At 37.1% G+C, this 24,512-nt stretch overlaps 2 protein-coding genes across 11 annotated transcripts in view; one reads left to right on the top strand and one right to left on the bottom strand.

Annotated features, from left to right (window-relative positions):
• Window positions 1-8,530: 8,530 nt before the first annotated feature.
• MPLKIP (M-phase specific PLK1 interacting protein) lies at window positions 8,531-10,693 on the bottom strand. The gene is made up of 2 exons (XM_004441467.3): window positions 10,116-10,693; window positions 8,531-9,052 (listed from the first exon to the last, which is right to left on the bottom strand). The coding sequence occupies exons 1-2, from the start codon at window positions 10,569-10,571 to the stop codon at window positions 8,852-8,854; spliced, it is 657 nt and encodes a 218-aa protein (XP_004441524.2). The 5' UTR covers window positions 10,572-10,693; the 3' UTR covers window positions 8,531-8,851.
• Window positions 10,694-10,900: 207 nt separating this feature from the next.
• SUGCT (succinyl-CoA:glutarate-CoA transferase) overlaps window positions 10,901-24,512 on the top strand; it is a 750,850-nt gene continuing 737,238 nt past the window's right edge. For 9 of the 10 annotated variants that reach the window (XR_015553052.1, XR_015553125.1, XR_015553150.1 and 6 more), the window contains exon 1: window positions 10,901-11,032. Coding sequence is in view for 7 of the 10 variants with exons in the window: in XM_087435096.1 (XP_087291222.1) it covers window positions 10,933-11,032 (100 nt within the window). In the remaining 3 variants the exon portion in view is untranslated. Of the gene's footprint in view, window positions 11,033-11,075; window positions 11,485-24,512 lie in introns of those variants that run through there. The other variant, XM_087434926.1, reaches the window with a different exon arrangement.

Here is a 24,512-nt window from a genome sequence, read left to right as displayed (position 1 = left end):
GAGGATTTCCTGGGTTTCAGGGTATTCAACGTCTTCAGCTTGCTGTATTGCCAAATGCTCTCCAAAGTGGTTCTACTCTACTCCCATGAGCACTTGTGTAGGATGCTTGGTAACTTCACCAACACTTTGTGTTGCCAGACTTTTTATCATTTTGATGAGTGTGATGTGCTAGCTCATTGTGACTTCAAATTATATTTTTATGATTACTAGGGAGCCATATGCTTATTGTCCATTTGGGTTTTCTCTTCTATAATTGTCTGTCTTGACTCATTGGGCTGCTTGCTTTTCTCATTGATTTGTAGGAATTCTTTACATATTCTAGATATAATTTCCTAGTTATGTGTGCTGTAAATATCCTATGTTTTAACTTTATGATGCCATTTGTTGTTTTTAATTTTAATACAAATTCGTCAAACTTTTATGTGCCTCTGGTATCTTCTCTAAGAAATTCTTACCTATTAGAAGTTCATAAAAAGCGTTGCCTACATTTCCTTTAAAAATTTTTTTTAGTTGTTTTCACATTTGGATCTTTATTCTGATCAGAATTTGGCTTTTGAATGGTGTGAGGTAGGGATCTACTTTTATTTTTTTCATAAGCATAAACAATTGAGTTATTACCACTTATCTGTCCTTTCCCACTGATTTTTAGTGCTATCTATCTTAAACATATATCAAGTTTTTATATATGCGTGTTTCTGAGGTCTCTATTTTTGTTTCATTAGTCTTTTCTGCACCAATCACAGTCATTAGTTTTACAACTAATGACTAATTTTACAAGTTTTTTTAATCTGGTAGAGCAAGTCTGCTTATATTTTTTTTCATCACCATTTTTATGACTAATCTTGACTCTTTCCTCTTCCATATAAATATTGAACTTATTTTGCAAGATTCACAAAAATTGTTTTGAGATTTTTATTGGCATGGATTGCATTTATAGGTTACTTTAGGGAGAATGGGCATATTTACAATATTGTATCTTTTCACCCATGAATAATATCTTTCTCTCCATTTAGTCATGCTTTTTAAAAAACCCTTCAAAAATGCTTTGTAATTTTTTATTTATTGCACAAGATTTATTGCAGCTTGCTATGGAGGGGAGGGCAGTTCCATCTATTGCCTTTTTTGACTGGTGTGTAGGAATGCTACAACTGTATACTGTTCTTGGATCCAGAACACTAGTTCAAAAAAGTTTGCCTCTTTTGGAGTTGCATACAGACAATAATATTATCTGCAAATATGATCAATTTCTTTTCACTCTTTACAACTGTCATACCTCAGACCTCTTCCTTTCTCACTTCTCAAGGATTTTTGTGTATTCAGTTTAAAGCAATGCTTTGTTTTTATTTACTGAATTATTAGTAGAGATCCTCTTCTTTAACCAATTAATAAGGTGTATTATAGAAATAAACTTCCAGATGCTGAACCATCATTGCAATCCTGAGATAAACCCTGTTAGTTTTTTTTCTTTTTTTTTTTTTTGATAATTGCTGAATTGTGGTATCTTATTTAGGGCTTCTGGCAACTATGGTCATAAGTAAAATGATCTACAATTTCCATTTATAGGGTCCTTGGCCAAGTTTGAGATAAAGTTAATATCAAGGGTGTAAGATGTGTTGGATACTTTTTTTAGTAGACGTTTTTATAATACAGGAATTATGTATTCCATAAGGCTTGATAAGTCTGGTGTTATTTGTGGGGAGAATGATTATCAACTCAATATTTAACAGTTATTGGTTTATTGTGCCTTTCTACTGAGTCAATATTGATAATGTATATTTCTAAAAAAACTACTTACTTCATCTGTTTTCAAATACTTTGGCATAGAGTTGGTCATATTGGGTCTGTGTGACTTTCAAAGGCTTTATCAGTAGTAATATAATTTCTTCATCTTAATCCTCAGTATACCAGAAAAAAGTTATCATTTGTCATCTAGGTCCAATGGACGCTTACAATTTTTAAAAATATTTTATTTAGCAAAATGAGAATAAAGATACAGTTAGAAATAACTTTATTAGAAATTTGAATAAGAATGTAATCACAGCAAACCCGAATTCTTATTCAATGGTTTCCTTATTTTGAAGGTATTTAATATGAGATGGGTAATGTATCTTGAATGCAACTAGATGTTCATCAACTGTCACGAGAACATACTCATGAATCTTGATCCAGATTTCAAATATATCTCTAAGGAGCTCTAGTTTATTACTTCTGGTTCTTTTTCACTTGCATCTTCAAAATGCAATATAGTTAAAACTTTGACATCATATTTTTGTTGAAGAGAGGATGGCCATCTTCCTTGCTTTATAATTGCAAAACATTTTCACTTTTAGATTTATAAACACCAATTAGAATGGTCAATCCAATTGATTTTACACTTTTACATTATTTCATTTCAGTCACCTTTGAACATTAACCTGCTTTTAGCATTTGTCTACTTACAAGCCTTATCATGTAAATTCTGATGCACAAACACAAAAGATGTTCCTGTGACAAAGTATTGTTTGATGAAATCCTTCCTTTTGGATGACTAACTGGATGAGAATATCATATTTCCTTTTGTCCTTAGAAATATATTCACTCATTGATTCTTGAATTTGAGAAAATGTTTCCAGGATATTGTCATTTGAAAATTTAGTCTGACATTTCAGACTTGTCTGATAATCATGAAACATCTGTTAATTTTCTTTTCTTTGCCATTATGAATGAAAAACAAAAAATGCCAAATTCCAGTTGAGCCCAATGAAAGCTTAAAAAATGTTTACATAGATTGTATCTCTACACTTCTTTTATACCTTCTTGAAAGATGATGCAGTACTTGGGGCAATGCAATCAGAAAACTGAAGGATGATGCAATAGTGATGATTTTACTATTTCATTATTCTTCTAAGTGATTCCATCACTATTTTCTTACTGTATTTTTTTTAGCATAGTTCCTGATGTTACACCAAAGGTCAATATATTTTTATTTTTCCTTTTGTCTTTTTCTATCCTTCATCAATCTTTGTCTACTTTAGTTTATCCAAAGAATAGACTTTGCTTTTGTTGACATTCTCTATAGTTGGTCTTCTGTTTCACCGACTTTTTCTTGTATTTTTTGAGGGAGGAAATATTTTGTTTTTAAATTTATTGAACATTTTGGTCATAAAACATGATCTGCACATCAATCAAATCTCTGAAATTTGCACTTTGTGATTTACATTTATAAAAATTTATTATATATTGTGTGTACTTAAAAATAATATGTATATATTATATATAATCTCTATTTTGTGTACCATTTCTCTATATCCTTACAAATTCTACATCTGTTGGATATATACATGTCTGGTAGAGATATCCTAAACTCCCCACTGTGATTGTGAATTTGAATCTTTTGATAACTCTTTATTTCAGATATATCTTTTCTAAACCAGCAAATAGATTGATTCCATTTTTCCAATCCAATCTGATAATCTGTTTTTTTAAAAGGAAACTTTACTCCTTTTAGATTCATTGTGATTACTGAAATACTTGGACTTACTACTGTTATTTTCACTTTTACTTTTTTTCTCCCTTCCCCGAGTTCTTTTGGATTTTGCATTTACTAAATTCCCTTTTCTCCTTCCTCTGCTTGTTGGAGATCTTTAAAACTTTTGGTCATATATTCTATAAAATAATTTTGAAAAGTGATATACCCTTTTATACATTTCCAAGTCAATATAAAAATATTTTTATATGTTTCAAAAATTGCACAGGAAGTCATTTTTGTAATATTGATATTTTAAGCTAAATCCATTACATGATTAAGATATCTAAATATCATAGCAATTTGATATCCATCATCACTCTTTAAAATAGTTGTAGGAAATTTTACACTATTTTATTCCCAACTGATATTTCCATTATACCCCATGTAATTTTATCTCATTGTATACAGTGTAATGTTTGAAAGTCTAACTGACACCCTATCATACATCTGTTTCTCAAAATGTATGAAAAAAATATTGATTGAAATAAAAAAATTTCCGTAAATTAAAAAAAAAAATCCATTTCCAATGACTATAAACCTCCAAGTGTTGAAGACTGTCTGGATTATCATTAGTATTCAAATGATAAAAACAACACAAATATATCAATTTTAATAAATTATTAAAAACACAAAACCAAGTTTTATTAAAAATGTATCTCTTAATGAGATGGACGATGCTATATTTTTCTATATTCATGGGTAAATATTGCTAATTGCTAGAATGAGTCAACATCAATTTTATTACTATTTTTAAAGTACAGATAAAAATGCTGAGAAAACTCATTCACATTTATAAGTAAAAAGTGATAGAAAGAATTTTGTTATAGCGACACCATTCAATTCTCAGACTCCTTTTAAGATATATGCCAAAAATTATAAACTGACCTATCATCAAATTATTTTACCATTATTTGACGATTTAAGTTTTCTTCAATTGTGTTGAAAGCAAAGAATTGGAAATGACCCTCATTGAACACCTTGTTGTTCAAGCCATTTTCCTTCTCAATTCCTTGGAAAGTGAACCAAAGGGCTTTACCAAGACTTATCTACAACTCTTTCACTTAAGAGTCATCTTGCTTACGGAGCTTAAAATTAAGATAAAATTGAGTCAAAATACCCCTCGTAAAGTTAGAAATTGCACAGATTTCTTGAGAATAATTATACATAGACTAGAAATTTTACTTTATCTTTGAAAAACAATTATGGTTTTTTACAGAATTAGAACATAATATAAATCTCTGAGAAGGAAGAAATAATCCTATTTAAGTAAAGCTAATTTTCTAAAGTTAAATGCACTATGTCCTAGACTACATTTTGGGGACATTTACTTCTATACCTATAGGTAAGTATATGTTTTGCTTTTTTTTTCTTTAAATTTTCATTTATTTATTTATGTTTCCCTCCCCAAAGCCCCCGTACATAGTTGTATATTCTAGTTGTAGGTCCTTCCAGTTCTATGTGAGCCACAGAATAGTTACTGATGAGTGGTGTGGTTCCACACCCGGGAACCGAACCCAGGCTGCCGAAGCAGGGAGCATGGAACTTTAACCACCAGGCCATCAGGGCTGGCTCTGTTTTGCTTTTAAGAGTATTGTTTATGGTATTTCATCAAACTAAGACATACATTTTAACACCTCTGAAATTGGAACGCATCTTATAATTTATGGCATATCAGTTCAGTTGGCAGTGCTTTTACTAAGTGGTACGTAATGGTGAATCATATAATAATAAGTGTCCTCGATTAGATGAAAAATTAGACTTTGGAAATTAAGAGCAAAAAGAAGATAAGATATTGAGACACTAGTAAGTTCAGGGCTTAAACAAGGTATAATGATGACTATTATGTGTCATATTTACAATAAAATCCACAATATATTTCTGCTAATTTAAACCCAAATACATCATAGGAATGAAAAAAGCAGAGAAATAGCTGAGTGTCAATAAGTAGGAGATTTGGGCCAGGTAAAAAATTAGTAAGCATTTACAGAATCCAGTAATGAACTGGCAAAGGTTAATAAAAATGTTTCTCCTAAGAATATGAAAAATGCTCTGGAAAATATAAAACCATGAACTTACCTCTGAAATATGATCTTCTAAGTTGCAGATGTAATGTTAATATGTCAGAAATAAACATGGAACTTTTAACTTCTTTCTCCTTGAAATCATGCAAATTATGCTACTGAGACAGGTTTGAGACACATTCATCAGGCTCTTTATCATTACTGAGAATGGTGAAAACAGTTTGCTTGACAGCAGATTCACCAAAACCCATCATGCTTTTATATCAATCCTGAATTTTCTAAGATAGATGAGGCAAGCAACCTTATCATTTGCTTGTTGCCTAAAAATAAAGTGCCTTTCCCTTCATATTATGTTCTTGTTCTCTCTGCTTTACTTTCACTCAATTCACCCACAGGAAAAATGGTTTTTTGAAGTCAGGAGACAAAAAAAGGCAAGGTCATTAAACAAAACCTCATCACATTATCTCCCTACTTGACAACACATCTGAATTCTGAACATCTCCACATGGGCCAATATAACCCATTTCTAAGACCACACTTCACCCACAATGAAAATACATTAAATTCCACCATAATTCCTCCAATAGGGCAGTCAGAAAAGTCAGCTCAGGTTCAAAGGGAAGGGACATGACTCCACATCTTAATGGGGTAGTGGCAGGTTCTGGAAGAGAATGTGGGACCTGAAATATTGTTGGGGTCGTTTTTGGAAAATACAACCTGCCGTAGGTTTCTTTCGTAAAGTGGGAGAAGGGTGATTGCGAAAAGGCAGAAGGGAAAAAGGAGAACTGGCATAATCCACTGAACATGGAAATATTCTCTAGGCAGATCAATTTTAACAAAGAGTATATATGAGAATTGAGGATGTGGAATCTCTTAAAGCTATCTATGCCTGCATTTCCCTTGGAAAGCTGAATACTCCCGGGAGTATGCATACCCTTGTTTGAAGACCCAGCTATAGATTATACTTTCATTTTTTAAATTATCTGAATATTTAAGATGCATACTTAACTAAAAATTTTCCTATTTAGCATTTTTATGGAGGTAAAAATGTGTATTCTGAAACACTAAAAAAAATAATTTTTCATTTTAAAGAATGACCAATTCCTTTCACTCAGCTAAAAAAAAATAGGCTAATAATAGAAACAAACCAAATTATCAATGTCCCAAGAACTTTGATAACTGAATATACTACCAACTAGAGCAAAACAGCAATGCACCTTTCCTGAGGACAAAAAATGTTTCTTTTAAGAAAGTCAGAAAAGGTCAGATCTCTGGATGTAGATGTTGGTAGTTTGGTAAGAAAGAAATTTTACATTTAGTTGTTTAACATTACACTTATAAAGTACATAGTGAAATAAAATGCACATCAACCATTAGAACAGTTACAATTTGAAGGTCTTCCAAATATGAAGTGACTACATTGGCACAAAACCATTCCTGACTTCCTTTTTCATCTTTGTCAATAACCCAATGATCTCTAAGAGATGGTTTAATAACGACTTCCAAATGCCATTTCCTAAAGATATTCCTTACCTATGAAGTTCAATAAAAGGTGTACAAAAGTATCCTACTTGCTCTAATTTTCATCATACATCACGACCTCAAATCATCTGGAAAGACAGGATATTAGGGAATAAAGACATTTCCTTTAAAACAGTGGGGGAAATTAATTTACTATCCCTTTTATATACAGGAGATAAGGCAGAGCAATAGTTATAATCAGAATGTCTGCATTTATTCACCAAATACTTATTCAGCACCTACTATTTTCCAGGCATCATTCTAAGAGCTGAGGATATAGGGGTGAATGAGAAAGCAACAGCTACCATTTATTGAGTGCTTACTATGTGCCAGGCTCTGGCCTAAGAGTTGCATGTGTATAAACCCATTTAATCCTCAAACACAATACCTCTATGACATGGGTACCATTAATTTCATTTTACATATGAGAAAATTGAGGCATAGAGAAGTTAAATAACTCATCAGCTAGTAACTGATAGAAATAGTCCTGGCTCTCATAGGAGCTTCTATTAATCTAAAATCCTTCGCTTCTCATTTTCTTCTTTGCCTCTGTGAAAAACCTAATGAGCAGAGAGAACTGGGTATGGCTAAAATAAGTGGTGTGACCATTTCAGATGTTTCTTTCTGGGAATATTTAAACAAAATCTTAACTAGCTCTATCTTCATCATATATTATGAGCTCAAAATATCTAAAAAGCCTGCACGTTATAAGACGATTTTGTTTAAACAGTCAGGGGAAAAAAATCCCTTCATATTTTTATATTACTCTAGGTATACATATATTGTAGCATCCCTTTCTTTGGAAAACTGCTTCTCTAATCCAGGTAGGCGTGGTGGGGCTGAAGATTATTGGATCATGGGACCCCTGAAGATCATAGGGGCAGTCCATGGTTCAAGCTAATTAGGCCTCACTGCCTTGGTCATAGTTATTGGTTCAGGACTACAGAAACATGATCTAAACATGGCAAATCTGTCTTTCCTGGGATTGATGTTCTCCTCCAATGGAAGTGATTTGAGACTGCTGGTAGCCATCTTCCTTGGCCTCAAGAGAAAAATGACTCCACAATACCGAGAGATGTAGAGAAATTCAGATACAGGACACTTTTATCTAGGTACGCAAGAAATAGGTCTATCCTTGCCCGCTGCAGTTAAATAAGTCTAAAGGTACAAATACCCTTTTTTACTTAAGCTTAAATAGGTTTCTGTGATTTCCAATCAAGTTTCAACGCATTTTTACAAAAGCATTACATAAAATGTGCATGAAGAACAATGGTTATAATGAATATGAATGGAATTCTCTTTTATTTTCTTCCTTCACCCCTCTTTCTCTATGAACAAATATAGAACTGCCTACAGTTCAAAGGATGGTTTATCTATTTCATTTTCAAAATGGGTATGCAAAATATGTACCTATGAATTCTAAGTGATTACAAAGCATTATTTTAATAATTCTACTTTAGCATATGACAACACCACAATATAGCTAGAAAGACAAAATGTTTTATTTTAAAACATTGAAAAAACATTAAAAGACAAATGTCCATTATATAACCAAGAATGTTAAATATTTGGAAACGGTAAATCTTCTAAAATGTGGCAGGCACTTCCAGAGAGCTTAATATTGCAAATTATCCTACCATATGTCTTCCCTAATACCAACAATACTTGATATGACAAAAAATACCACGAAGACCCAACTAATCATTCAAAGTCACCATCTTAGGGTTCAACTTAATTACACAAGTAAGTTTTGTCCATGATGTTCCTGACACATGAAGGTTCCAGTTGAATTTCAGAAATGTTAACAAAAGTATCTTCCTTTTTTGCCTGAGAATGTTTGAGTATTGCTGTATTGTTGGTTAATATCCACTACAGATACTGGTTCTAGGCCAGCCCAAGGGTCTTCAAGCATTGAAGGCTTGAAATAACTTTCCAACTCATTAGACATTCTTTTTTCTCTACCACGCCCTGATCCAAATGGTGTAGATGTCCTTGGAGAACCCTTTAGAAAAAAAATCATCAGTTAAAAAAACGTTTAGTAGAGATAATCGGTACTTTTTTAAGAAAGCTACTGGGGATCACAATGCTAGTTAAAAGTTGGGTCTTGAACTCAGATATGTTCAACTGCAAAGTCCATGCTTCCTTTAATCTAGTGTTTTGGTTTGTAAAAAGTATGTAAACCAACATGATATATTCATTTATTAATAATTTCACGCCCACTGTCACCTCAGTACTTTTGGATTTCTAATATAATAACTTTGCAGAACTATCACCTGATGACGAAATAAGAAATTAATTGTATTTCGATTTTTCCTCAAAATTTCAATCTTTTTTTCAGAGGAAAATTAAAACTTTTTTTTTTAACCCTACAGCTTCAAAATTTCTAGAATCTTTCCATCTCATTGTAAACTCTATCTCCCTAGCTCCAGACTCAAAGGGGCTGGGGTTGGTTTAGCATAAGGGAAGTTAGAAATCACGCAAGTTTTAAACCACAGAAATCCTACACACACCAGAAATGCTCCCTCTGTCTCCTGCATTCACTCTCACTGAGCAGAACGAGCAACTTCCACTATCCACCGATTTTCCGCTGAGACGACTTGGAGCAGAAGCCAGCGTAGTTCGAAAAAAAGCCACACCGCCCCCACTAAAAAAAGGTGCCAGCAGTAAGAAGATGGCACCGGTCTTTAACCCTATAACCGAGATGAATTCAATGCTGACTCATTTGCTTTTTTCCCCCTCGGAGACTGGGGGTCAGAATAATTTACTGAGACGAACCGGCAAAGCCCCTGGCAGAGGAGAGAGAATTAGGGAAATCCGTGTAGGAGGAGCAGTGGACTGGTTAAACGCAGGAGGGCTCTAGAAACAGAAAATACGGCTCTGCTACTTTTTAGGGTCATCTAAAGAGAGTTACTTAACTTCTCCAAGCCTCAGTTTATTCATCTGCAAAACGGGGCTAACAATAGTATCTCACCTCACAGAGGATTAAACAAAATAATCCACGGAAAGGGATTATTAGTACCATGCCTGCCATACAGTAAGAGCTCGGCAAACGCTGGCTATATTACCTGGGGGTGGGTCTGCTGCTGCCCTGGGGAGTAGCCGAATTGCTGCTGGGACCCCGCGGGGGACTTGGAGTAGGAGCCAGGGTAGCCGCCAGGGGACGGAGACCCGAACCGGCCCCCCGGGAAGCTGCCGCCGTGTCGCGGAGACTGGCTGCTTCCGTAGGGCCTAGACCGAGGCCCGTACGGCGGCGTGTGGTGCGGACTCCCGTACCCGTCCCGAGGGGAGGGCGGCCGCGGTCCGCCTCCGCCCGGGGCGCCCCGGAAGCTGCTCCCGCTACCCCAACCTCCTACACCCGGGACGGGGTAAGGAGGAGTCGGGGGTCGAAAATTCTGTCGGTGCATATCGAGAGACGAAAATGAAGACCTCACTGCCACCTTCTCCCGCCGGAACTGTTCCGACCAACCCTTCAGAGAATTGGTGGTCCTTTTCCATAACAGTCCTCCGGCCGCCAGAGCCATACAGCACGTTGGTTCCGGCCTCGCAAAGGTTCCGCCAGGGGCAGCCGGATAAGTGGGTTATTGAATTGGGTGGAGATTGAAAAGATTTAAGTGAAGGAAGGAGGAAGAAAAAGGATAAAGGAAAGGGCGAATACGCGACCCAACAATGACCTTTGCAGTCTCGCGGTCTTTGGTTGGGACAGACTGACTAAACCCCTGCCCCACGGGTGACGCGGGCCTGGAGCACTCATCGCGGCCCGGCCCCTCCCGTCTGGCGCGGGGCGGGGCCTGGGGTGTCCGCGGGCGCCCCCGGTGGCTGCGGCTCGCGCGCCTGCTGCGTTCTCGCCTCACGCGGGGAGCGAGGATATCTGAGAGGCGCGCGATGCTGGCGACGCTGGCGAGGGTCGCGGCTCTGCGGAGAACCGGCCTTCTCTCCTGCCGGGGCGGCGGGCGGGGGTTGTGGAGTGGCCACCCGCAGTCAGGTACCCTCCCAGACTCGGTCCGGGCGGCGAAGGGGACCCCAGCCCCAGGCTCGCCCTCAGGCAGCGCCCCGAGGAGAGCGCCCGCGCTTTCCTGAAGTGTGTGCTGCCCCCGCAGCCCGCCCTGTGGCCTTTCCCGCCCCCCGGGCCCTCGCTCCGTGGCCGCGCGGCTACTTCGGCCCGCTCTCCGGCCGCCCCGGCGTCACCCTGCCCGGCCGGGGGCCGGAGGCCGAGAGCTCGCCGCTGCGGCTCCGGCCCCTGCGCGGTCATCCTGGCGGACGCCTCGCCTCTCTCCCTGCTGCTGCCCTCTCGTCGCCAAGTTTAATAGCTTAAAAAATGTACCCCCAGCCGAATCTCAGAAAGGATTTCAGACTGCATCTTTAAGTAAATTGGGAGAGAGGCTGTGCTGACGAAATTCCGGACTTTACTCCCTTGTTCTTGTTGAATGGAAGCGGGTAAGGGAGGTGCTTAGGAAGCAGATACTGATTTTCAAAAAGAGCAAAATTTGGCCAAAGCCTTAAAATCTTGATTGTTTCACCGACTTTTAGTGATAAAGAAAAATGTGATAATTCAAGGCTGACACCTGATGTATAATAAAACACGCCTTTGTACCAGACACCTGCCCCAGAATTTTATTTAGAATTTGAAATTTAGATTTACTGCAGTTTTATAGAACTTTCTTTACTCCCTCAGAATTTGGGAATGGTAGTCCACTGAGTCTTGAGATGAGGTTGTAGGAAACAGAATCTTTTAAAGAACTTTGGGACTCATTAAATCATAGACTAACGGGTAGCCTGGACCTGTGCTCTTCAGCCTATACACCTTGCAGCTGCCTCTCCTCACGGTGTCTCTGACGTGTTCTGTGACATGCCTAGCTGAGGAGTGTGATGTCTTCTTAGCTGCCATCCTCCTGGATGAATGGAGATATAAACGCAGTTTTCTTGTTGTTGATTCTGAGAGAATTCGGTTCACCAAATTTCTCCTTAAGAAGCAAGTTGTAGAATCAATCAAGGCGGGATAGTACCCTCAAGGCTTTGTGATGCAATTAAGGCCTTAGGACCCCAGATTATCCACTTGATTATATGCTTCTGTCCTGGCCAAAAACTCACCTTTCTGCATGTTGTCTTTGGTGCTTAGCTTAATGCCGGGTAATTGGGCACTCACATATTTACTGAATGAATGAATAGGTCACATCATATTGATCAGTGCCTCTCACCTGTCATACTTTTTATATCATCAACCAATCTACTTTTCTGGGGGGGAGGGAGTGGAAAAATGAGGGTGGTGAGGACCAAAACTACCTTTATTAATTTTTTTATGAATGGCAAATGATTTGCAGAATTGAGTAAAATACTGTAAGTTGTCTTTTTACTTGGCTTACACTTCTAAAATGCTTTTCCCTATCGTGATATCTTCCTATTTTCTACACATATGAACTTGCATTAGAAATGGGGGAGGGAAAGAAATACAGTGGAAAGTTTTGATTGATTGATTATGCATGACATTGTGCCTTTCATCACATTTGCTGGTATATATGAAGACTGAGGGAGAGTTAATTCTTAATAATTAAATGAAAACTCCAGATTCCACTTGGATCGCTTCTGAGAATAGGTCACTTGCTTTTTTATGTATGAGAAATTGGCCAAGAGAAGTTAACTGACTTGCTTAAGTTAAGTTCACGTAGCAAGCAGAGATGGGACCAGAACTCAGGCTTCTTGAATCCCAGGCAATTGTTTTTTTTCCCTAAGTAAACAAATGTGAATTGACAGTCAGTCTGTTCTTTAAAAAATGCAATAGACAAAGACGCATGCAAAATTTTGAAAATGGTACTGTGTAGCATATTACTTCACATTTAGAAGTTAGTAGTTATAACCTTAATATAGAATTTTTATAAATGTAGCTAGAATCTTCCCAGGTGTTAGCCTGGGAATTGCAGTTTGGCTGCCTGAACTGTTGGGTCTGAGATCTCCAGGCATCTATTTGTATTGAATATATTTGTGCGGTGGTGAGTTCAGGGGAAGAAAGATGAGGGGAAGGGGAGAAAGTTCCATGTTGGGTTACCTGGAGGTAGTAAAGTGAACTGGGATGATGAATATGAGAGTATGGTGGCTGCCCCAGGAGCTAAGTCTGAGTCCTCTGGAGAGAAAAGGACACTTCTTATTTTTGTGAGCAACAGAGGTATGGTTCCCGCAAAAACAAAATTGCAGTTCTGTTTAGGGAGGACCACCATTAGAAAACAGGATCCTGGATAGGGCAGTTCTTTCATGGAAGACACTATTAGTGGCTAGGTGCTGTCCTCAAGTGGCATTGTATACTGACATCAACAGACAGAACATCAAAGAACTTTCTGAGTACCCATGAGCTATGTGGGGGGCCCTGGAAATAATTGGTTAACTTTGTGTTGGTGTGTGTTTTACAAGTTTTACATTAGTGCAGGTAGAAGTACCAAGCCAAGGAAGTTTAAGTGTAAATGTAAATGAGACGTTATCTGTTTCCATAAGACTGAGGATCTTTATTTAGGTTACTTAAGATTTTTTGGTGTTTCTTTTTTCAGTGGATTTCAAATTTTTTTTTAATAGAGGCTTATCTTCCAACAACCATACTTGGAAGTCCAAAATATGAGAGCAGATGGGCTGTGTTTGAAGCAGGAATTGGGGTCCCAGAGCCCTGCTCACTCTGTACCCCTACTTTAACTGTCCCCCTAAAAAAGAGGCTTCTGGGACACCTGTGAGGAATTCCCAGGGCACTTCAGAAAGCGTTTGAAAGTCAATATTTTAGGAGCTGTCAGGTATTAACGTGTGCTGCAAATATAAATACTTTGGTTAGTTTTACTGTAAATTATTAAGAAGTGAATATTTTCATGTTTCTGAATGGTCAGGGCTTTCAAAGCCAAGAAAACTAAAACCTTGGTCAAAGGTCAGGCCTTGGAAGTTAAAAGATGACTAAATAGATTGTTAGAGAACTCCCAGGAAGTTTATGTTTCTATTTCCAAGGGGTATAAAACTCAGAGCCTTGGAGACATTCCTGAGATTGAGATTGTAAACCCAGTGAAGTTTATCTTCCCCCGCTGGAGATATTTATATACATTCCAAAGGGTGAGAAATCAGGGAGCGTCCCCTTTTCTTCCCAAGGAGAATTTGCTTACATTAGGGAGATTAGTTTTTTCTGCCTTTTTCAGGGGAAGGTTTCTGCCTTTTTCAGGGGAAGGTGGCAGCTAGGCAGAAATTTATACTATATAAATTTCCAGATTCATAATTTTGGGGACATTTCCTGTGGTTTAACCCCTGTATGTGCAGGCCTAACCAACTGACTGTCATTACAACACCTGTGGCATATTAGGTGTGGGAAAAATGGTGCATTTCTTGATGTAAGTAATAATAACTCTGCCCTCTGCTCCAGAAACCTCATGTTTACTCTCAGGCTAAAAATGAATAAATACAGGGTGGGCCCCATGGCTTAGCAGTTAAGTGCGCGCGCTCCGCTACTGGCGGCCCGGGTTCAGATCCCGGGTGCGCACCGACGCACTGCTTCTCCGGCCGTGCTGAGGCCTCGTCCCACATGCAGCAACTAGAAGGATGTGCAACTGTGACGTACAACTATCTGCTGGGGCTTTGGGGAAAAAAAAAGAGGAGGATTGGCAATAGATATTAGCTCAGAGCCAGTCTTCCTCAGCAAAAAGAGGAAGATTAGCATGGATGTTAGCTCAGGGCTGATCTTCCTCACACACACACACACACAAAAATAAAATAAAAATAAAAATGAATAAATACAGATATTAAAAACATATATTTTTGATGTAAAACACTTCTGAGGAGAATGTATTTAATAATTTCTACGTATAGAAATATTTATATGTATACTTAGAGCATAAGCTTTACCCTAATATTTCCTGAAACTTTTCAGATTATCTCAGTTTTCCTTATAGAGGTCCTATTATTAGCTTTTCATGTCAAAGACTGCCAATAGTAGAAAAGTAAATGCATCTCTCGGATGTGGTTAGCTCACTCATTGATAGGGTTAGTCCTGCACTGAATACAGTAGACCACTTAACTATCACTTAAGTACTCATTGATAAAGCAAGAATTAGAAGTAACTTGTTTTTGAGAGTCTCTTGAGAGCCAAACGTTACTGTTAATGATCTTTTCAATTCTGAGCTTGTATCCATTGTCCATGATAGTGAAGCACAGGTGAAACATTTTATACATATTTCTTTCTTTCTTTTTTTTTTTTGTGAGATCAGCCCTGTGCTAACATCTGTCAATCCTCCTCTTTTTTTTTTTTTTTTTTTTTTTGCTGAGGAAGACTGGCTCTGGGCTAATATCTATTGCCAATCCTCCTCCTTTTTTTCCCCATCTTCCTCCACTTTATATGGGACGCCGCCACAGCATGGCCTGACAAGCGGTGCATTGGTGTGTGCCCGGGATCCGAACCGGCAAACCCCGGGCCGCCGCAGTGGAGTGCACACACTTAACCGCTTGCGCCACCGGGCCGGCCCCAACATATTTATTTCTTATAGACTAATATTCTTCACCCAGGTATAACACAAGTGTTAATGCATTAACTCACACTTATAAAAGTTTTCATTGAAAATGATAAATTGCTAACAAAATACTTTGATATGAAGAAAAATGTAAGAGGATATGAATATTGTGTTCCAGACACAAATTTTTGTTTTAAAATGAGTAAATAAAATTTTAATGTCACTAGAATTTTTATCTTTGTATTTTTCCAATTATAAAAACAATACGTACTTTTTGTAGAAAACCTGAAATGTTTCGAAAAATAGAAAGCAAGAAAAAAATATTAATCTCTTATCCAAGAAGCAACTACTTAATATTTAAATAGAAAAAATAAACCTCAGATAGTGTAAATCTTTAAATAGGAAAATAAAAGCTTGTTAAATGGGAAAACCAATTATACATGAGTGTTTATGTAATCTGGGGTTGGAAAAACATGGTACCTGTGCAGAAAAAGAGTTAACATACCAGGCCTGAGGCTGCTAACTTTAGAAGGATGTTCTTACAAGTTTGGCTGTTGGTTGGCATTTGAGAACTTGGCACTCAAACTGCTTCTTAATTAATCAAGGTGCCTGGATGGTTTGTACAATAAGTGCGATTTATGCTGAGTCTTTTCTTCTGGGAGTCTGGAATTTTGGTACGTGGTAAGCGGAGAGTGCCTATGTGAATAGCCCTCAGTAAAAACCTTGGATTCTGAGTCTGTAATAGACTTTCCTAAGCAGAAACATTGCACTTGTTACTGTATTTTTTGTTGCTGGAGAAAGAAGCATGCTTGGTGTGGTCCCTCATGGGAGAGAGAGAACGTAAGAAGCCTGTGCATGGATTTTTCCAAACTCTGTCTTTTTTTTTTCCCTTGCTGATCCTGTTATATATCATGTTGCTGTGATAAACCTTAGTCATGAGTACAACTATATGCTGAGTCCTGTGAATCCTGGTAGCAAATCACTGAAAACGTGGGTAGTCTTGAGAAATCCTGAAACAATACCAAACTCAGAAAGCAAAAGAAATGATTTTTTTGAAAGTAAAATTCCAAAACAATTCATAAAAGCAAACAGCAGAGAGGGAAAAATAACTTTTACTACATATGACTGATAAAAGGTTAATATTCTTACTACATAAAGAATTCATACACATCAATAAGGAAAAGATAAATGTGTCTGTAGAAATATGGGCCAACAACAAGAATAGGTAATTTATAAGAGAAGATATGAAAAAAGAGCAGATATGAAAAACAGTGTTTAATTTCAGAGTCATTAAATAAATGAAAATTAAAATGACAGTGACATGCAAATTTTGAACTGTCAAATTTGCAGCAAACAAGTAAACAAAACCCCCACAAAACCAAGAGATCATATTCAGGGTTATGGAAGATGGTGTAGAACAACATTTTCATACACTTATGGTGCTAGTATATGTTAATACTGCCTTTCTGGTGGACAATTTGATAATATGTATTAAAAGTTTTAAAGAGTTTGTAACATGAACATGGCTAAGCCACCTTAAGACCTGCCTCTGTCCTTGGAAACATGTTCCTTGTTTTCCCTTCTCTATCCCCCAATAAAAGCCTTAAAGAATAATGTTTATCTTTACTACTTGAAGAGAAGTCTCTAGTGGGTTAAATAGCCCTTCACTCAGAAAGCATCCTAGACATTTCTCCTGCTCTTCAGAATTACCCATTGGAAGCTGTTAAAAACAAATCAAATTATAAAACATATTCTTTCTCACGTATATATCCATCCCACACACTACTTCCAGGTTGCCCCTTCCGTCCTTTCCCCTCACCCTTGCCTTCCCTTCTATTCTTCCTAGGTAAATATCTGCAATGTTCTGTAAAATAGGGCTCAGTATCTTTTTTGTGTCAAAAAAAGGTTCATTGCATTCACAATCTAACACTGCAACATCCACCAACCCCCCCACACCTTTTCTTATTTGCTGTGATAATTATAATTCCCCTTAAGTACCTATGACATCAGCCTAGAGTGGGAGCTTTTTTGCCACTTGTCCCCTGGAAGGGATGCCTTTTCTAATTTGTGCAAAGGTCTTGCCTTTGGTCAGTCTTCTCCCAGAGGAGAGTCACAGCACCAACATTGAGAAGCTCAAGGGGCCTCTTGGGTTTGTGAGCACTCATATTAGTAATTTGTGACTATCATTTGCTACACCAGTTCCTGGTTCAACACCTTCTGATCTTCTAAGTACTTAACTTCAGGATGGCTCATTAAAGAGCCATGAACACCAAAGGAGAAGTTTTTTCCTTTGGCTTGCTGACTTTTGGTTATGAATTCCACAACTATAAATTGATTTATAAAGTCTATAAATTGGTACTGTTTTCTACCTTTCCACATACCAATCTATAGTACTGGTCTGTCTCCTAAATAACTTTTGAAAGTCAATCCCTTGCATATATTATGTTGTTGTTTGAAAATTTTTTGATCACTTTAGTAAATTTTATAATATGAACTAAGGTGGGAGTAAGATCTGGGGTGTGTGAGGAATATGCTTTCCTTTTGCCTAGTGGGAAAAGGCTTATCATGAAACGTTTATTTGTAGACTAATTCAACTTTAGGAAGGAATTCATATGGAAGTTGAAGACCTGGAAATTGATTTCTTTAAAATGATTCATGTATCTCTTAGGAAAGTCTTCACATATCTCAGTTTGAAGACTTTTGCTAAAGGAACAGTAAAACAGTCTACCTGTGAAATGGACTTCCCAGCTGTTGACTTTTATGCTATGAAATTGCTTAGAGGCTACCATTTCTCTACCTCCAATGCTTGGCATCTTTATTGGTCATGATAGGCTAGGTTGTGCTACGGTACTAATTAGCCCACAATCTCAGTGGCTTAATACAAACAATAAAAACATCTTTCTTGCACATATAGCTTCACTATTTGAAACTTGTAGCCTCCAAGGTCACTGCAGTGGGAGAATAGAGGCCTGGAGGATTTCATGGGATGTTTTAAGGGCCAGGCCTGGAATTGACTTATATTACTTCTGCTTATGTTTCATTAGTCAGAATCCAGGCATTTAGCCCCAGCCTAACTGCAAGAGAAGCTGGGAAATGTAGAAGAGCAGAGGGATTTGGGATTAGCACTGACTTGTACTTTGATTCTGGCATGCTTTACCCATAACTCAAAAGGCGTTTTTCTGGTCTTTTTGCACAGTTCTTCCTGTAAATTTTTCAAGTTTTCATTACAATAGTAGCATCCAACAGTTCTAAAACCTGTTTGATTGCTAATCCCACAGTAATAGCCAAGTTCTTGCAGGGGAAGGGCAATTCTTAAGAAATTGGGTGTCAACATAAGGTGAAGTATAAATTATTATCTATATAACTATTGTTCTCTAGTTGTCTCTAAATGGTATAATTGCCTCGTAACTTGAGCATCATTCCACACTACCTTTTTACAGTTCAAAAATTTTAATTTCCATGGAATATCTTCCAGTGGATACTAATTTTCCAAGTACCCTAAACTCCTAAAATTACCTGCCAAACTATGCAGTTAGGAGTAGGCTTCTAACGTGTGCTAGAAGTAAAACATCCTGCTAACTGGTCTAAAGAAAGCTTCAGCAGACTAAGAGAGCATGCTTTGAAGAGATGTCCATCTTCTGCTTTTTCACAACTGAGTTCTGACAGTTAAATTCTCTGCAAAATATCAAATTAAAATATCCTTTTGGTGTATATCACATGTCACATGTTCTCTTTGATATTGATATTTGATAAGTTTGTTTTATAACTTGGCCTTTTTTTTTTTTTTTTTAATGTCTCAGTAGATGTCTAATACGATGGGGAGCGATGCCATGATTGCTGTCATGCAGATGCGCCACTTGTGGTAGGCATCTGTCAGTTATCTCCACTCTGGTGCTGCTCAAGTTTATTTGTGTCCTGGAAACCTTAGGGCTAAATACCAAGGGAGTCCTAGAAGCAGCTCTGGCAAGCACAAAATTGATGGCAGCTTCTTTATAATTATACTTCTTTGCATGGCTGCTCAGCTGCATCAGTATAATAGCTTTCCATGCTAGACGCCAAATAAGATAGAGCGATATACAAGCTGCTCAGTATATCTCAGCAAATCACGTTACAATTGATGCCCTTTCCAACTGTTTTCCCCCCTGTAATCACCCCTGACTCCCATCCAACCTATTCTGGTCTTTCACAAATAGGCAAAATATGGCTGTAGATATCCTTTTTAAGTATAGAGTATTGAGAATCATATTTGTTTCTGTTCCTTAAAATAATCATGTGTTTTTTTTTTCTTGTTTTCAAATCTGGATTAAGTTATTTATTAATAGGTGGTGTGACTGTATAGTACATATACGATGATTATGATAACAATTGTAAATTTTTAGTGAACATTTACTATATGTGAGGAAGTGTACTAAGTAAGCACTTTACATACAACATTTCATTTAATTCTTGCAAACTCTGTGATATAGGTGTTTTGAATGACGAAATTGGAGCTCAGAGAAGTGAAGTTACCCCGCCCAAGGTCTAGTAAGAAGTGGAACAGGGGATTAAATCCAGTCATTCACCAAAGTTCATGCTGTTAACTCTTTAAAATCCATTCGTTGATTTTTGACTTAAATGTGGTCTTTTTTTTTTTTTTTTTTTTTAAAGATTTTATTTATTCATTTTTTTCCCCCCAAAGCCCCAGTAGACAGTTGTATGTCGTAGGTTCACATCCTTCTAGTTGCTGTACGTGGGACCCGGCCCCGCGCTGGACGGAGAAGCGGTGCCCTGGGGCGCGCCCGGGATCCGAACCCGGGCCGCCAGCATCAGAGCGCACGCCCTTAACCGCTAAGCCACGGAGCCAGCCCTTAAATGTGGTCTTGAAGTCCTTTCTGGGTATCTTCTCAGATAATAAAAGTAAAATTCTATTGCCTGATGTTAAATGAATTCAGTTTAAATGTTTTTGCTTCATTAAACAAAATTTTACAAATTTATTATCATTGTGAGATGGCATTGGTAGTAAAATATAGACTTCTCTTAATAGATTTGTAATGAAATGAGATTTATGGGATGAAGAGACCCCCTGACTATATTTCCTGCATCATTTGAATTAAAACAGGGGCCCTAAAAGAGATCTGAATGCAGAAGACCAGTACTTTTGGAGTCTTACCTAATGTAAAGAATTGTCCATTCATTCCTAATGATGTCAAAATAGCTTTTCATATTTGAGGGCTTTTTCTGTTGTTTTTTCTCTAAAACATTTTGTTTTTGCTCTCATTTTGTTTGTTCTTTATGTCTTCATTTTATACTTTGTCTTTTTTTGCTGATTATACGAAAATATATAACTTAGCCAGTGAAGATTCTGAATAAATTCTTTCCCCAAGATTTAATCCCTGATAAAATTTTATGCATGCTCCTACAACTACCAACATATATTATTAATGTTATTATATATTTACAAAAAAAAGGATCATATTATACATTCTATTCTACAACTTGATTTTATTTTTTAACCTAGAAATATATCTTAGTCAACTTTCCATGTCAGGATATGTAAATCTGTCTGATTTTTCTTAATATCTGCATGATGTTCTGTTGTATGGATGTGCCAGTGCTTATTTAACATTTCACCTGTTGGTGGATTTTTGCATTGTTTTTAGTATTTTGCTTCCATATTAAAAACAGTGGGACAATTTACAATAGAAGATATATGAAGTGCCAGTCATTATGTGAAAAGATGTTGTCATCATTAGTCATTGGGGAAATCCAAATTAAAACCACAATGAGAAACATACTCATTAGAATGACTAACGTTAAAAAGATGAACAATTCCTAGAGTTGAGAGGATATGGAGCATCTAGAACTCTCATTGCAGCATCTCATTGGAGATTCATTTCTAACTCTCATTGGAAATCTGTTTGGCAGTTTCTTAGAAAGTTAAACATACACTTACCATATTACTCAGTCATTCCGCTAGGAATTTACTCAAGAGAAATGGAAACATGTCCACACAACACTTGTACACAGGTGTTCACAGCAGCTTGATTCACTGTAACCTAAAATGGAACCAACTCAATGTCCATCAGCAGCTGAATGGATAAACACACGTGGTATATCCATATAGTAGAATAATACTCATAAAAACGCAGCAACATGGATGAATCTCAAAATCATTATGCTAAATGAGAGAAGCCAGACATAAAAGAGTACATACTATATGCTTTCATTAATATAAAATTCTAGAAAATGAAAACTAAATTATAGTGACAGAAAGCAGATCAATGGTTGCCTGAGGCTGGAAATGGAGGAAGAGGTAGTTTGCAAATGGCAGGAGGAAACTTGCAGGTGATGGAAAGTTCTGTTTCTTGATTGTAGAGGTAACTTCACAAGTGCATACATCTGCCAAAACTCATTTAATTGTAAAATTTATTATGTGTAAATTATTTTGCAACAAAGTTGATTAAAAAACATCTAAAGTACAGCAGATAAGTAAAACAAAAAAGTTCTGCAATGAACATTTTTATACACACTTTTGAAATGTTTCTGTGAATTAAATTCCACCAACAGGAAAACTTAGTTAAAGGATATTAACATTTTAAATTTTTGTGGAAAGTGTTAAATTGCTCTCTTATTACGTTATTACTGATTTGCATTTCACAATATATGAAAGTGCCCATTTCACCACAACCTTGCCGGTATTGGATATATATCTTAGATATAATCTTTCATTAGAAATGCTTGCCAATCTAGTGAGAAAAAAATTCTTGTTATAAATTTCATCTTTTTAGTTGTAAATGAAATTGCTATGAACATCTTTTGCTGTGCATACTGGAAATTTTTATCTGTTAATTGACTGTTCATGTGCTTTTCCTATTTTTCCATTGGGCTTTGTTTCTCTCTTACTGATTTGTAAGAGTTCTTTATATGTTGTGGAAACTTTTTGTCTTTTATTTTTATTGGAAATGTTTTTATGCTTCCAGCCTGTCATTTATCTTTTAACTTTATTCATGGTATCTTTCAATGTACTGAGTATAAAATTGTATATAGTCACAACTATCAAGCTTGATGATGTTTTAATTTCAGTGTTTTGGGCCGGCCCTGTGGCTTGGTGGTTAAGTGCACGCGCTGCGATGCTGGTGGCCCGGGTTCGGATCCCGGGTGTGCATCGAGGCACCACTTCTCCGTCCATCCTGAGGCCGAGTCCCACATACAGCAACTAGAAGGATGTGCAGCTATGACATACAACTATCTACTGGGGCTTTGGGGGGAAAAAATAAAATAAATAAAATCTTTAATTTCAGTGTTTTTTTTGGACTAGAGAAGAGCTTTCCTCAGCCAAAAATATATTTTCTTTCGTCTTTTTCTATTTTTTTTTTTTTTTGTGAGGACAATTAGCCCTGAGCTAACATCTGTTGCCAATCCTCTTTTTTGCTGATGAAGATTGGCCCTGGGCTAACATCCGTGCCCATCTTCCTCTACTTTATATGGGACGCCACTTCAGCATGGCTTGATGAGCTGTGCTTAAGTCCACGCTTGGGATCCGAACCTGTAAACCGTGGGCTGCCGAAGGGGAGCGTGTTAACTTAACCACTACACCACTGGGCTGGCCCCTTTTTCTAGTATTTTACTGGTATCATTTATTTTAAATTTTATTCATATTTAGATCTTGGAACTTAGTAGGATCAGGTGTAGATCACACTTCTTATTTTCTACATGGATAATCAGTTTTCCCAGTACTGTTTCTTAAATACTTCATCATTTTTCCATTCATTTGAGATTTCTTCTTCATTATGTAAGAATTTTTCATTTCTGTATATGACTTGCTCTGCTCTTTGATTGATTCATCTGTTTTACGTTAATATCAAATTTTAAAAATTACTGTATGTTTTATTACCTTGTAGACTAAATATCCTTCTCCCCCCTTCATTATTTTCTGGGCTGTTCTTGATCATATACTTATTCAGATGAATTTTAGAATCAATCTATCAAGTCTCCTTTCCCTTTCCTTCCCGTGTGCACACCCCCCTCCCCCCCCATAGGTGCATTTTGATGTTAATGACATTCAATTTTGTTTGAAGGCTTCCCAGGACTGGTCAAGGGCTTCTTGCGGAGCTAGCACTAATCTTTCTCTTGCCTGTTTCATACAGTTAATTCTTGTTATTTGCAGTAGTTATGTTCTATAAACTGTGAACACTGAATCAGCAAATACTGAACCATTGCTCCTAGGGGAAATATAGGATTAGGCTCCTGGAAGTCTTTGATCACACATTTTGTCAACCCATTAATATACATAACCTTGTTTTATGTGTATTTCTGTTTAAAGACACCTTATATAATATGTATTGTTAATTTATTAACATTGAACACATGGCCAATAGCACTATAACTTATAAAGTTATAGTCATGCCTGAATGAACCTTACCTAACACACATATTTACTCCATAAGGCACGTCGTAGCCTTCTTGAGCTTAGAAACACTACACGACACTTCAGCACTACTCTTGGGGGCCATTTTAAGTAGTAAAATTACCAACGAAAAGCACAAAAATGTGACACTAAGTGTACCACAAAAATGACACTTGCTTAACAGCGTGAGACCTGAGACAAGAAGGCCTTGTTTGACCTCAGCTGGGAATGTGTGCATCAGGTGACTCAAACTTTTCTGCATTCTGTGCATGTCCCAGAATGACTGTGAAAGCTCTGCAAGTACAGTCTTAGGCCACATACCGACGTTTCAGTCAATGACGGACCACATACACAATGGTGGTCCCATAAGAATAGTACCATGTAGCTGAGGTATGTAGTAGGCTATACAGTCTAGGTTTATGTAAGTACACTCGATGATGTTCGAACAAAGACAAAATCACCTAAGGAGGCATTTCTCAGAACATATCCATGTCAAGCAATGCATGACTATATTGATTTTGAGGTTACAAATAAATATTAGTGAGTAGTTGAATTCGAAATATGGACTTTGTGAATAATGAGAATAGGCTATAATTTCTCTGTGATGTTGCTGTTGT

Source organism: Ceratotherium simum, chromosome 1, assembly GCF_057802395.1.
Source record: "Ceratotherium simum simum isolate JZ-2026a chromosome 1, ASM5780239v1, whole genome shotgun sequence".
In the NCBI taxonomy this organism is placed as follows: domain Eukaryota; kingdom Metazoa; phylum Chordata; class Mammalia; order Perissodactyla; family Rhinocerotidae; genus Ceratotherium; species Ceratotherium simum.
Note: the sequence above shows the minus strand (reverse complement) of the source record. Positions and strands in the feature narration are given on the sequence as shown.

Coding starts and splice junctions, on each gene's coding strand:
- MPLKIP (XM_004441467.3), bottom strand. CDS start 10,571: ATGGCTCTGGCGGCCGGAGGACTGTTATGGAAAAGGACCACCAATTCT. Junction 9,053..10,115: donor AGCAGCAGACCCACCCCCAG/GTAATATAGCCA, acceptor TTTTTTCTAAAG/GGTTCTCCAAGGACATCTAC.